The sequence below is a fragment of the Chenopodium album genome, chromosome 10, assembly GCF_948465745.1.
Source record: "Chenopodium album chromosome 10, dcCheAlbu1.1, whole genome shotgun sequence".
NCBI lineage: Eukaryota > Viridiplantae > Streptophyta > Magnoliopsida > Caryophyllales > Amaranthaceae > Chenopodium > Chenopodium album.
The window spans coordinates 3,899,246-3,913,459 of record NC_137843.1 but is presented as its reverse complement, the minus strand read 5'-3'; the positions used below and the strand labels follow the sequence as shown (position 1 = coordinate 3,913,459).

General features: G+C 33.6%; 3 protein-coding genes across 3 annotated transcripts; all 3 read right to left on the bottom strand.

The window, feature by feature from the left end:
• Positions 1-1,422: 1,422 nt before the first annotated feature.
• Positions 1,423-4,503, bottom strand: LOC145562967 (type I inositol polyphosphate 5-phosphatase 5-like). Its single transcript, XM_081623379.1, has 9 exons — positions 4,393-4,503; positions 4,199-4,290; positions 3,880-3,950; positions 3,363-3,459; positions 3,162-3,266; positions 2,434-2,974; positions 2,118-2,311; positions 1,909-2,017; positions 1,423-1,794 (listed from the first exon to the last, which is right to left on the bottom strand). The coding sequence occupies exons 1-9, from the start codon at positions 4,501-4,503 to the stop codon at positions 1,423-1,425; spliced, it is 1,692 nt and encodes a 563-aa protein (XP_081479505.1).
• A 2,013-nt stretch (positions 4,504-6,516) lies between these two features.
• Positions 6,517-7,267, bottom strand: LOC145563183 (protein DOWNSTREAM OF FLC-like). The gene is made up of 2 exons (XM_081623619.1): positions 7,093-7,267; positions 6,517-6,868 (listed from the first exon to the last, which is right to left on the bottom strand). Exons 1-2 carry the CDS (start codon positions 7,241-7,243, stop codon positions 6,537-6,539), a joined length of 483 nt encoding a protein of 160 aa, XP_081479745.1. The 5' UTR covers positions 7,244-7,267; the 3' UTR covers positions 6,517-6,536.
• Positions 7,268-8,979: 1,712 nt separating this feature from the next.
• On the bottom strand, positions 8,980-11,875 carry LOC145562966 (protein SOSEKI 2-like). Its single transcript, XM_081623378.1, has 5 exons — positions 11,593-11,875; positions 10,943-11,012; positions 10,702-10,820; positions 9,217-10,132; positions 8,980-9,124 (listed from the first exon to the last, which is right to left on the bottom strand). Exons 1-5 carry the CDS (start codon positions 11,873-11,875, stop codon positions 8,980-8,982), a joined length of 1,533 nt encoding a protein of 510 aa, XP_081479504.1.
• Between the last annotated feature and the right edge of the window lie 2,339 nt (positions 11,876-14,214).

Below are 14,214 nucleotides of genomic sequence, written 5' to 3'. Positions count from 1 at the left end.
CTTGTATACAGAAGTAGTAGTTACAAGGTTTGTGGCCTTGCGCCTTGGTGGTGTTCATGGGTGGATGGGATTCTATTCCTGCCTTTTTCTGACGTCCAAACAAATCCACTTTACCTTGCTTTTTCTCCAATTGTAATATTGTATAGCCTCCTCCATTTAAGCTATTTACTTTAGTACAGTACTTGTGTTGAGTGGATGAAATGAAGAGTAAGGGTCTCTTCTCATTAAATGAAATGAACTGAATTGAACTGAATTGAACTGAACTTATTAGAACTAAAGTGAAATGAATATTTTATGAGAGAAGCAAGATTTGCTGAAACCAAATGTAATAGTTTACTGAACTTATTAGAACTGAAAGCCTAAAGCTAAAATCCTACTTTCGTTTGATATCTCGTTAGCTCTATCCACTCTTTTCTCTTTTTTGTTTTTTCAAACCATTTAACATATATGGTACATTTTTTAGTTGTTTGACCAAGGATAACGCTAAAAGCCTAAAGCTAGTAATGAAAAAGTAATTTAAAAGTCATTTGTCAAACACCCCTTTATATTTGTAATACAGTCCGTCGCTCTGCATGTTTGTTTTCATAATTCGTCTATTCACAACTTTACATGGTTGATCCGTCATGTAACAATTAATATATAAAGGAGGAAATTATAGTTAATTTGCTTCACTAAATTTAAATCACTTACTAATGTGTGAATATATAAGAAAAAAACCATAATACTTTCTTTTTGGCAATTTTTACAACTTGACCATATTGAGTCCATTGCAAGTATTGCAGTTTTAGTGACACAAAAATAGTTATGGAGAGTTTAAAAATCTCATTTGATTAAAAAAAAAATAAAAATCAACTTTTAAAAGCTTTTACTCCCAACAATTTTTACAGAGAAGGCAAATGAAAATAATCACCAAAACAATAAATATGGTTTAGTAGCCACTAGCCAGGTGGGGATGGAAGTCCTCGCAATCAGCATATGTAGTCAATCAAGTGAAGTGCCTTTAGACTTTGGAGCTGCCCAAAGTGAATCAAACTCCTTTTTATGCATTCTTTTTGTTTTTTCACCATCTTAAGGATGGGTGTGTTAAAAGGTTTTTTTTTCTTTTTTTTTTCTTCCAAATCCTTTTATTTTTAAATTAGCAAAAAGGAAAAAAAAAAAAAAAAATTACAAAATATAGGGTTAATCTAAACTACACACAAGTTCAAGTTGTTATTTAATTTTTAATTACAGACAATTTCAAGTCCGTATTATAACTGAAATGAAAAAAGAAAGTAATTAGTAAAGTTAGACTAACATAAAACTTGTAAGTTGTAACTATATGAATATTGTAGATTGCTACTGCTGCAGTATATTCTGAGTAATTACAACAAAAATGATCTAATGAAGTTTACAAAAAAATGATTGTTATATTGTGGTTAGAACTTAGAATTCAGTACTCATAAAAACTGTACGTTGAGGCAGAGACTCACTAAATCTGGAGGCAGTGGATGAATGACCTTTCCTATATTTTGTGCCTATTTTACGCTTCACCTCCACGTCTACAGAGAACACGGCACATACAGGCCGATGATCTGAAAACCTCGATTCTCCTCTTGCGTAGTGTAATTGTTCAATACCTTGTCCATGCCACAGTATCCTGTCACACCAGGCAGGGGTACGCCGTTTCTTTTTGGATTTTGCAGTTTCTCCGGCGTACATGTCTGAATTTTGAGTGTACTTGTATGTAGGTGCAAACATTACTCGTCCTTCTTTCCATCCACTAAAAACTCTACCCGAATCTCTCTCTAGGATCAGCTGCATATAAGTCACACTAATTATGTAACGCAGAGTAAAAGACAGCAATTTTGTAATTTTTATTCAAGAAATAGGAATTGAACAACATCTGATTAAAATGGGAGGATCACAAACCTGATCTTTCTCAAGGAGGGTATCCCAATCGTTGTCCTCTAAGAGAAGCCTAGCTTCTTCATAAGGCAAAGACACGCGATAATTAAGATCTCCAAACCAAAGGACTCGACTGCAATCATTTCAATCTTATATTATACATCAAGTGGTGAATGAGTTGTATACATTGAGCTAAATAAGCTTATATGAAAAGTAGATGAATACAAGCATACTCATGATCAATGATCTTCTCAGGTGCCTTTTTTTCGGTTTTCTTGCATATCTTTGGGAATTGCATGCCTTTTAATATATCTGATACATCTGCATTCCTCCTAAGCTCATCTCCCTCCTTTTGACCGGAAGCCAAATGAGAACATACAAAACACAAGCTAGTTTTGTGGAGTGTCATGCTTATTGATATACATCCCTGGACATAAATCACCCAATCAACTCGAGTCATTAAATCGATTCACAAATTTGTTTAGGACGGTATGTAGTATATTTGTTCTGAATACAAACTAAGGCTTTTTATATGTAAACAAAGTGTACCTTGTTCCCTAGATAGCCCATTATTCCAGTGCCCATAGTAGAAACTCTGACATGCCCAATATATGGAACTAACTCTTTTCGAGCCCAAATCGAAAGAAAGAGGCCAACCATTTGCTTGCTTGATATGAGATTATATTCATTATGACCAGGGACAGCAGGTAATTCTGGAACTATTGAATATAATTCTTCCATGCTACTTGTGTAACGAGTTTGGAAAGGATTGTCATGTATACGCCGTGGTCTATGCCTTTGTGGAAGTACTGTCACTGAATCAAAACAGCAATTACAGGTCTTAACAAGGCTGCTGTCCACTCTGAAATTCTTACTAAGAACTTTCAGATTAGGCTTCTGAAAGAAGTTGGATTTCGAGTCCTTGGATGCTTTCGTGTTTGGGCTTGAATGAGTTGAATCACCCGGGGAATGCAAGGAATCATAATTGTTCCGATTTAATGTTGTGTTTATTAAGGCTAGCCATCTTGCTGCAGGTTCATTATCCTCCACCAAAACATTGCCTGCATTTAAAGGTACTATTTCCTGAAATCTAAAAGAAAAAGTACAATTTAATTATATGACAAAATTAAATAAAATCACATAAACTCATATTGTTGTAATTAGACATGACAATATTCACAAAACTCAGAGATTAACCAATCATCCCTCCAATAAAACAATGTCATACAAGCTGCTATTTAGGCACATTAGAAAGGAGATTAGCTAGTGAATCATACCCAACTACATATATATCTGAAGAGCTCTCAACCTGCAAGAAATCGTCGAGGTTAAGCTCATTATTTGGAGTTCTCCCACCCACATTCCAAGTTCCCACAAATATCCTACAAAATCCAATCCAAGGCAACTAATTCAACAAGTGAGGAGTGATTAAAATACATGTATGTAACAATAAGATTATAAGGAAAATATATGCATACCGATAATCTATGCTGTCCGTAACAGGTGCTACTGATGCCAAAGACGAATCAAAATTGGACAAATCCAACCCTTCAATATGTGAATTAGTCTTTCTTTCTGAAAATTTATTACACATTTTAGTACACCACAAAAACATTAAACTTTAGTGAAGTTATCAGGAACAATTTTGTATAAAATAATTCAATTTCGCAATGTCATATATTTCAGTTGTTGATTTTATATGGCAAACCATTTTTAGCACGTTTGACATTACTCATACTTTGCTTCTTCCTCAAACATATTAATGCCTGGTTGGGCCGCAATATGGAAAATTCGTATCTAGTAGGTGAGCTAATCAAAGACTATAACATTATGAACTGGAAAATACAGAGGAAATATATATTGTTCAAATACAGTTTGACTTATTCATTACATATTTATACTTCGTTTTTACATAAGACAAGAAATTTGTTTTGTAGACTAAAAACATATACTCGTAATGATTTAAAGCTATATGTAAATGATAAGAAGGCCCACCTGAGAAACTCTTTCTTATCAATCGAGAGTCGTCTAGGAAAGCCTTTTTTCTTTCAGCAAGTTTTTTGTCACTTTCTGTAAAATAGGCTAATTTCTTATTAATACAAGCAAAATTGTACAAGAAAAACATATGTACGTATCATATTCACTTACAATACAAAACCATTTTTGTTTTTATCAATTACAGAGTAACTTTTAGACGGAACTAATACTCAATACAAGTACGTAAACAATAATAATATTGTGTGGACACGTAAAAATTTAATGATCAAAGGTGTGCATTACAAACCGATAGAAATTAAGATGAAGTTAAAAGAACAAAAGGATGTGGATTGATTGACCTGATTCAGAAACTTCTTCATCTGATATTCTGCCATTTTTCTTGGAGGTGAAAATCTTTGGAATTATGGACTAATGCCCCACCACCAAAAAATAAATCATTACAAACATTAAAATCACAGAAAATTCATATAAATTAGATAAAAACAATTAAAAGTTGGAAAAAGAAAGAACCTTTTTTTTCTTGAATGTCTTGACAGGTTTGTCGACGGAAGAAAACGAGTTATCATTAGAGGAGGAGGTTGGAGAGGTGGATGAATTTTCTGCAAGACTTGTTTTTGACATTTTTATTGTTTTTATTTATAATAATAATAATGATGATGATTATATTTCAAGTTGGACCAACAATATAGTAATACATAAATAAATTTTCTGGGCTCAAAATGTATAATATAATGTAGGAAATTGAGATTCAGATGATAAAAAAAAAAAACGATGTTGATTATTTGAAATTGAAAATTATGGAAATAATGAAAAATTTCCTTTCATTTGTTGATTCTTTGAAAATGTTATTACCGAAAAAATGATTTCTCTGTCCTATCTCTGCCGCAAAGGCAATGGGCTTCCGAATGAGTTGAGGGGAGAGGGGTGACCTGCAATCAGAATTTCCCGCCATGGGTTTCGGGATCCTTTTTTTTTAGATACTAAAAACATTATACGAACTAAGTACAGTATGAGTTACAGTACAATACAAGTATAATTATACGGATCAAAAAAAATACAGATCATTTGCCTGATGAATGATGATAGGCAAATTGGGCAACTGAATGTTTAGACATCATAGGCATCATTGAACATCTTTTGTTAGTATTAAGGGTCTGTTCTATTCATCTTAATTTCAGTTCAATTCAATTTAGTTTAGTTCAAATCAACTCCAATCAATTCAATTTTACTAATTTCTTTGTCTCATAAACAATTCATTTCAGCTCTATTCTGTTGAGTTCAGTTGTTTTCAGTAAATCGAAAGAGGCTCTTAGTTAAGTCTTTTTCTGATCATTGTATTCAACATATTAGGTGTTATCTTTAAGTTTAGTCTTGTGAATGTCTAATTTTTATTATTTAGGGCCTGTTCTCTTACGTTGAAATTCAGTTCAGTTCAGTTCAGTTCAGCTGAGTTCAGTTCAGTTCAGTTCAGTTCAGCTCAATTCAGTTCAGTTCAGTTCAGCTCCTAATTTCCTTCTCTTATAAAATATTCATTTCAGTTCAGTTCAGTTCAGTTCAGTTCAGTTCAGTTCAGCTGAGTTCAGTTCAGTTCAGTTCAGTTCAGTTCAGCTGAGTTCAATCAATGAGAACAGGCCCTTAATTACGAGTATAAAATTTAGATAGGTGTACAAATTTAATTTTTAATTTTCAATTTTTTATATCATATATTAGCACCACCAATTCCCGAAACAATTAGCTTTTCAACCCTTATAATGGAAGAAAAATAACAAGAGAAATGTCAAGCAACCTTCTAACTTTCTAAGGTAGCTTAAGATTGACATTGTCCAACAGGATCAATTTATGACATCAACACAAGATTTCCAGTCAAAATGTGCTAAAAAGTCCATCCAAGTAGTTAATTTAGAATTTTAGATCATCTCAAGTCAGATTATAATTCAAAGTGAAATTGGTTTGCCAAATTATTTGCATCTCTTATCCAATGTGAAATAGCAGAACACCATTATATTAGGTCTATTAATAGTATAAAGTCGGTGTTTTCTTTGATTAAAAGTCTAATGGTGATTATTTGTCATTATAAAGATAACGCTACTACATTCTTTGAAAATAAATCTAATCTTCATGACTATGCAATATTTAACACGCACGCACATCTACATGTATATGTATTCTATTGAATTAGTTTTTTGCTACTCCATATTAGTTAATCAGCTTATCCAATCAACAAAAATTCTCTAACACTAATCACACATTCGAAACCTAATTCAAGCGCAATTAATCAAGTGTAAGTATGAATTAGCATTACAACCCTTAAATTTTATGAGCAGACACAATTAAAGTACCTAGACATTCATTAAACGACTACTGACTAGCAGAGTAGCAGTAGACTAATAAAAGTAATAATGCATTACTAATTGTTGAGTACACTAATTATGGAGATAGGATAAATTAAAACCAATGAGAAGATTGGTTCATTTGTCACCTTTTCTCTTCAGAATCTAGCTTAGTTTCATGGTGTAACGTACAAATTTTCTTTTTTTTTTTTTTTTTTGTTCTTTTGAACGTACAAGAATATTTATATATTTTTATTCAAAACGAAAAATAAAATTAAAAACTCTGGTTTCTTATGTTTTTTTGATGTTACAGCCTTTGGCTTCTTATATGTCATCCGAATGGAAGTAGAACTTGTAAAGGTCGCTACAAACCGGAAAGACGTAATCCTGGAAGAAACCCATGTTGTTGGCATGACGACGGAAAGACCTGATGCCGTTAAGGTCTGTAATAATAACTCGAGATCGGCCTCGGACTGGATCGATGCTCTTGCAGTGTGGCCAAGGGCTCTTCACTAGGACTACATCACAGTACTGATCACCGTGGTCCTCGCCTACGTGGAAGGTGAACCTTCCCCTCTCGTTTGTCTTGGTTGCGTCACGGAAAACCAACTTTGTATCCGATTTTTCATCCTTGCATTCTAGATGCACTTCGGCTCCTGTCATTTTGTCATCAACAGTTATTTATTAAATACTTTTATATTATTTTGTCATCAACAGTTATTTATTAAATACTTTTATAAAAGAATATGCTATTCCAAAATTGATGATGCACCTGAGTACTGTGCATCTACTTTTTATGTACACTCGAGTGCATGTAAAAATATGTCGTAAATTAAAAGATGGGAATTAGGGAATGAATAGGAAGGTTATAAGGGCTTACCAGGAATGTATCTAGTGACGTTAGTTTCGAAACCAAAATGGCAAGTGTCACAGTAGACTCTACCGGAGAGCTGGTAAGGCGTATCGAGTGCCACAGTGGTAGCTGCGAAAGTGGCTAATGCAACGAGTAGAAGCAACCCCGACTTGGACATCTTCACAATTATATGGACACACAATATGTAAGGGAAAAGTAGAAGGAATTTGAAAAGAGGTGAAAGTAAGATGATGTATAGAAATACAAGTAGATATATAGTGGTAGAATAGGAAGTAGCTTAGATGAGTGAGTTGTGGCATGCAATCACATGGGGTGCTGATCACTGATGCAATAGGAAGGTGCTGCTTCTTTAATGACTTTATCATTCAAATGAGAATAATGTGATTCAGAGTTTTACAACTTAAACCGTATTGCTCGCCGCTTCCTACTCTCCCGCCCTCTCCTTCGCTTCTGTCGCTTCTTGCTTTTTTTTACTACTAGTACAAAGTTATTTTTTAATACTCGTAAATTTATTGTATAGAACGGATATTGTTTTATCCATCGTTCTTAAATTACCATTTATAACTCGTTTAGGGATGTTATTCAAATCAATAGTATGACTATCTACTAAAGAATTTTCAGTTAGTTTGTGAATAATTTTACTTAAAACTTGTTAGATAAAGAAGCCCTTCTTGAGCAGTTTTGTGTTATCTTACAAACAGATAAGCTAGTTTATGTTTGTTCATTTTTAAGGTCGTATGTGTCTTAACTCTTAAACAGTACAATACCACCTAGTATGACTGTATGAGTATACTAATTGACGCAATTGTACATTTAAGGCCTTGTACTAGGTACTATTCCTATCAATTAAGCCTTGATGAACCCACTTTATACGCTACCAATAAATTTAAGATGAAGTTGGTGCTTGAATGATACCGTGCGCCATGAAAATAGGCAAACATTAAAATTTAGATCAATCTGAAAAACTAATTTTTAAATTAAGTTAAACCCAGTGCACAAGTGTGTTGACATGCATCATGTGCATTTATAGCTAAAATTAGTGAGCTGAAGTAGTGCTTAAGTATGTCAATCTCATTTTAAAAAAGCCCAATTGATAAAAACTAGGCGCAGATCTCAATTCTAACTTTCCATAAGTCCTTTTATGCCGTTGACTTTGGATCTTGGAGTATTATTTTTTTGATTAGTGTTCAGACTTCAGACAGAAGAAAGTGGACGGTCCTCAATCTTTAAACTTTCATCAATGACAGATTTGACAATTCCTGTGTCACCCTTATAATAGTACCATTTGTTGCCCTATTGAATTTCCATCTGTTTTCAAGTCACTTTCTCATTTGACTTTTAACAATCTGTTAAGAAAAATTAATCTCCATACTTCGTATGTTGAAATTATACAAGTAAGAAATCTAACAATAACAATGATCCGATTTATTATATTCATATTTGCATTTGCATATACGAGTAATAAATTTAGACGATCAAATCTTGGACGGCCTTAAACAGACGTTGCATAAGATCTGAAAATTATTTTAAAACGGAGAGACCAAACTAATATTATGATCAGATTCATCACAACTCACAAGCCATCACTTTGGGCTATAAAATGTTTGTTTACATTGTGGGCTGATTGTATAGCATCACATTTGCCAGATTATAAACTTAGGCCCAATAAACCAATTACTTGATTCTGTATGCTTCTACTAATCTTTAGTTTTGGATCCTGTGATTTGTAATAAGGTTATGTTTGGAGAATTTTGCTGAACTTTTTACCAGTTTCCTGAGAAAAACACTGCTCTGACATTTAGTATGTTACACCTGCTAGGCTGCTACATCAACTTAAAGAATTACTACACCTGATGTATGTTTGATGGGGAGATTCATAGTCATACTCATAACTTATACATTATGTTTGGTGGATGTGGAAGAAAAATTTTTCTTTCTAGGAATACATAATTTGATAAACCCTTTCACTTTCGCGTCTTCTTTCTCATCATCAATGTCAGCTACTGATGCTTCTGCTTGTAGTCCTGCCTTACAGCTCCTGTAAGGTACAACCAAATTGTAAACACATGAACAGCATATATATAGTTAACATTATTGCAACTAGCTGATCTTATGCTTAATTTAATATACCTTTGCTCATTGTAGGAGGAAGACTTGGTGAAGACAGGAGGGTGAGGGTAACTAGAGGCAGAGCCTGAGGAATGAGTATGCTGATGATGAGTACTCATGGCCTCGACGATGGTTCCACTAAAGTATTCCTTCTCTTCTGATTGTAAATTTCCAAACCGGGGATTCTCAGACATGTACCTTACCATCATCATATCTTCGTCTTCACATTCCTTACTCGCTTCCTCATTAATGCTGCAGGGTGGTTGTTCATTTCCTATTGCTCCTGCTTTAACACGTAGAGGAATCGCCTTATTACTTGTACTCACAGCTCGAGTACTTAGTTGCTGCTTCAAGCATGGCATAAAACTATTCTTCATGCTGAAGTTAAAGTTTCTGTTGCTCCCAACATTGGGTTTGGGTTTGTCCTTGGCCTTGTCCTGGGGAGCAGCTATCCCCCCTCCTCCACACGCTATCAGTTGGAGGAGGACCGTGCTGTTTCGAGTCAAGCTTGTGGAAACTGCTGGTTCCCCATCCTCCTCAATGATTCTAGCATTTTCTTTCTCATATCTTTTATGTTCTGAGGCAGTTGTTTTAGCTACTTGTGTTGGTGGTGGCGGCTGTTTGTCTGAGTTTGTGGAAGAAGTGGAAGGTAGGGAGTAGGACTCTTCTTGCTCCATTTGAGTAGCTGGATAAGGCGCATTTGAGCTATTGCAGCTTCCCCTCTCTTCGTCATCCTCCTCCTCCTCATCGTCGTTATTCTCAGTATGCTCATAGTTCTTAACAACAGCATTTTGTTCCTGATGCTTAGTTGCTACTTGTCTATAATTCTGTCCTTCATGTGTGCCACTTGATTTGCTCATCACCAATCCATTTGTTTTTATGTGACTGCCTTGCCTTTGCTGCCCCCTTTTGATTTGAAGCTCTTCTAATCTTATTTCTGCCATTCATAAATCATTACTAGGATGTGTTAATTGATGATATTTCATAACATACTCCACCAAAAATACTCATAGTTTAGCTAGCAAAAAGCAGCAGAGTTTTTTTTTCCTTAAGATGCACAAAAACGAGGATATTGTTCTTTCAAGGCTAAAAGCAGAAACAATTATGAGTATATAAGTATTCTCTGCCTTTAGTGTTATATTCTGACAAACATAAGTTAGCAAATTTAAAACTTACATGCCCAACAAATTCTAGAACAAATAATACCAAAAAACAGAAGGAATGAATCAATACCAAGAAAACGACAGGGTAAAAATGATCCTAAACATAACCAAAAGGGAGTGTATGACAAAAGGTTGTTATCATAAAAAGAAGACAACATCAAAAACAAACACCATCTAGTTGCTTAACAAAAGTTATGCATACCACATACTCCATACTAACATTGGTGTAGTCTTGTTACAGTAACACCACATTATGGAAAAGTTCAAAATCCGAAAAGTGTTATTTTGATTTAACATATAATTCAATAATTGTACTACCATAGTGTAACAAGAAATTACTAACCAGAGTAGTCTTTCTCTTGTACGAGTTCAGATCCTTTGAGCACATATTCAGATCCCTCAGAAGCATAGATAACATCATTCTCCGTCAAGTCATTCCATACATATCCATTTTTATAGCTCCTACATACGAATTATACAATTAACATCGAAATTCTTACACAATTACGCAAAATAAACTCAAATTAATTTGTCATGATACATGTTACAAAGAGTGATAGTGATGGAAATAGTTATAGATTTACCTTTTACAAGACCATGAATATTGACTAGGCATTGCTTTCCCTCTTAGCACCGCTAATCTGTCTACGACATCTGTATCATATGCCAATCCAGATATAAAACACATAATTAATAATTTTACTTCTACGAGTAATATTTCATGCATGTTTCCTAAGTCCTAACCAACCATATTATATACTCTATCTAGTTAAAGCCATATTATATACCCCATGATGTAAAAATCAAAAGTCGACTAAATATACTCTCTCCGTCCAAAAATAGTTAATAATCACATACGAAGTATACTATACATAAAAAGTGTCCGAAAAAATTATTCAAATTATAAGATACATGCATGGTTTATGATTATTTCCTAATACACAATTAATCACTTAATTACATTACAGAAGAGGACCATATTATAGGGCCGGGTGTAACAACAAGCTTTGGATAGAGCAATTGACTTGAGAATCAGGATGCATTCATAAATAATACGTACGTACTAGCCAAATTCTTCTTAATAATAAACATTTATCTACAACTACTCACAATGAATAAAAATTAATCAACTAAATACTTTTTTTTATATATAATCTCATTTTACTTATCTAATTTGAACCGAAAATAAAATGAGACGAAGGGAATAACATAAAGAGAGTATGTTATTGCATACCTTTGAGGCGAAGGGGTTGGGTGGCTAAGTGGGAGACCTCCATATAATGAGGGTGTTCAAGCTGCCCATTCCGAGTAAGATAATACACAACTTGAACCTTGTTGAACATCTTCATTCCTCTATTTTTAGGGTGTTGTTCATGTTGCTGGACTTGTTTATGACAACTTTTTCTAGCAATTGATGTTAATTTCGCGCTATCCGGTGTCGGACTAATTGAATTTACCTCTAACAATCTCTCACTTTTTGAGGATCTTCCTACTCTCCCAACCTCCACTTTATCCATCTCTCAACTTCTAACAAATTAAGCTGTAAAAATTGTATAAATTTAAAGTTCAAAAAAATGTTGTTTGTATGTAACAGAGAAAATACCCTGATATTTATATACACTGACATTGATCTCTTCTGTCTTCTAAACAAGAGTTAATGAAGGGAAGAAAATAGACATTGAAAGTGAAATAACAAAACCTCGTGTCGCGTTATTTCCTGGATTTATATTGGGGATAAAAGGGAATTATAAATGTAAATAAAAATAAAACAAAAAGAGAGAAAAAAAGAGTAGATTTTGGAAGTAGGAGTTATGAATCAGATGGTCACATTATAATGTTTGCTGTCTTATATGTCTAGCTAATAGCTGTGGAAGAAAGTAGACATGTTTTAGCTTTTTTTTCTTTATGTGTGGTACTTGCTTTAGTTGCTTGTTCAAACAAATCTATAGGAAAATTCGTAAAGCTATAATAAGTACATACATGACTTTCTATGATCATGACTTCATGAGTTAGTAACGCCTCCAAATAATTCAATTGAATTGTTATGAATAACTTGATTTACTACGTTTCTCCCTTGTTACGTGTCAAATTACTCGTACCTTTTCATGATCTTTTTTTTTTTTTTTTTTTTTGGTGGGGAAGATATTTAATGTTTGTAAATTTTCAATAATTAATATTCTTTAATTATGCATTTTTTAAAAAATTACAACAAAAAAATTGCAAATCTTAATTTAAAGTTTTTTTTTTTTTTTTTTGAAAGACTAATTTAAAGTACACTATCAAAACCATACTCTATACATTACATATTATTACCGATAGACATGAAACTTCAGCTTTTGAAGGGAGTTTTAATCTCCTTAATACTCCGTATAATAATAATAATAATAATAATAATAATAGACAATAGCAACAGATTAGAGTGAGTAACTCAATTTGAACTATAATAAGTTCTTTTCGGGAGAGAGAAAAAAAAAATTACAATGCTAGTTAAAGAAAATAGATTAAATTAGTACTTTGTATGACTGAAGTAAGCAAACATTGAAGTGTAATACTTCTTCCGTTTTTAAAAACTTGCTCTATTTTTTCATGTGCGGGATTTTAGGAGAAATTGAAAAAAGTAATAAAATATAGAAGTAGTGAGGTAGATGGAAGGATAAAAATTGTAAAAAAAACAAAAGTTAAGGAGAAAATTGGGGTAGAGAGAATATGAAATTAATTAAATACTTATATGCGGCCTATTGTACTGTGCAACAGGGGTTACTTGAGTTTCTCGGTCAAGGGTTACTTGAGTTTTCGGGGTTACTTGAGTTTTTCGGCCAGGGGTTACTTGAGTTTCTCGGTCAGGGATTACTCGAGTTTTTCGGTCAGTGGTTACTCGAGTTGTCGGGGTTACTCGAGTTTCTCGGTCAGGGGTTACTCGAGTCACAATTTTTTGAATGCAGCCTGACCGAGAAACTCCAGTAACCCCTAACTGAGAAACTCGAGTAACCCCTGACCGAGTAACCCTTAATCGAGTGAACCCCTCGAGTAATCCTTGTCCGAATCTTTCAAATAACCCTTGATCGAGTAACTCAAGTAATCCTGACTGAAAAACTCAAGTAACCCCCGACTGAAAAACTCAAATAACCCCTAACAAGAAAAACTCGGGCAACCCCTGCCGCATGGTGTGGCATGTTGCACTAAAAAATTGTTGTTTATATTGGGTTCACGAGGTGGAAGAAATGAATTAAATATTGTAAAAGATTTCCAAATTAGGAAATGGAGCAAGTATTTAAAAACAGCCGAAAAAAAAAAAGTGGAACAAATATTTAAAAAATGAGGGAGTATTATGTAAATCAATAGTGCATTAATGCTTGATAAAGATCGAGTTGAACTAGAAATAGTTGGAGCTTGGAGGAGTAATTTTCATGTACCACATAGTCCACATTAATGTGGTTAGTGGTTACTCCGGATCGCTGTCCTAGTACACGTCAAAATTAATGCTTCCCTCGTGTAATTACTCGGCATTATGGATACTTTCATTGTCATTTTTATTTGTTGTCGCATTCTCATTTCTTATTTTGCTAAGCACTATAGAATTTTTCTCCCAAAAAAAAAGCACTATAGAATTAAAAATTGTATTAAATCAGTGTAAATTTGTCAATTGAAGAATAATAAAGAGACATTACATGGACAATGTATAGTACAAATAAATTAGAGCAATTTTTGCAACTTCAAGGGACATACTAAAATAAAGTCTTAACAAGTTGTACCCATGCAACTGTCATTTATGTGTTTGAATTAAACTACTAAGCATGAACAATAATAATTGTCGTGCATTAAATAACCAAATAGTGTCTGATATACGTAGAAAATA

What these genes read in the sequence shown, in the direction of transcription:
- LOC145563183 (XM_081623619.1), bottom strand. Translation starts at nt 7,243, where the DNA reads ATGTCCAAGTCGGGGTTGCTTCTACTCGTTGCATTAGCCACTTTCGCA. An exon ending in CGTCACTAGATACATTCCTG is followed by an intron (nt 6,869 to 7,092) that starts GTAAGCCCTTAT and finishes ACAAAATGACAG; the next exon opens with GAGCCGAAGTGCATCTAGAA.
- LOC145562966 (XM_081623378.1), bottom strand. Translation starts at nt 11,875, where the DNA reads ATGGATAAAGTGGAGGTTGGGAGAGTAGGAAGATCCTCAAAAAGTGAG. An exon ending in CCAACCCCTTCGCCTCAAAG is followed by an intron (nt 11,013 to 11,592) that starts GTATGCAATAAC and finishes CATATGATACAG; the next exon opens with ATGTCGTAGACAGATTAGCG. An exon ending in ACAAGAGAAAGACTACTCTG is followed by an intron (nt 10,133 to 10,701) that starts GTTAGTAATTTC and finishes TATGAATGGCAG; the next exon opens with AAATAAGATTAGAAGAGCTT.
- LOC145562967 (XM_081623379.1), bottom strand. Translation starts at nt 4,503, where the DNA reads ATGTCAAAAACAAGTCTTGCAGAAAATTCATCCACCTCTCCAACCTCC. An exon ending in ACGGACAGCATAGATTATCG is followed by an intron (nt 3,267 to 3,362) that starts GTATGCATATAT and finishes TGGATTTTGTAG; the next exon opens with GATATTTGTGGGAACTTGGA. An exon ending in GAGAAGATCATTGATCATGA is followed by an intron (nt 2,018 to 2,117) that starts GTATGCTTGTAT and finishes AAATGATTGCAG; the next exon opens with TCGAGTCCTTTGGTTTGGAG.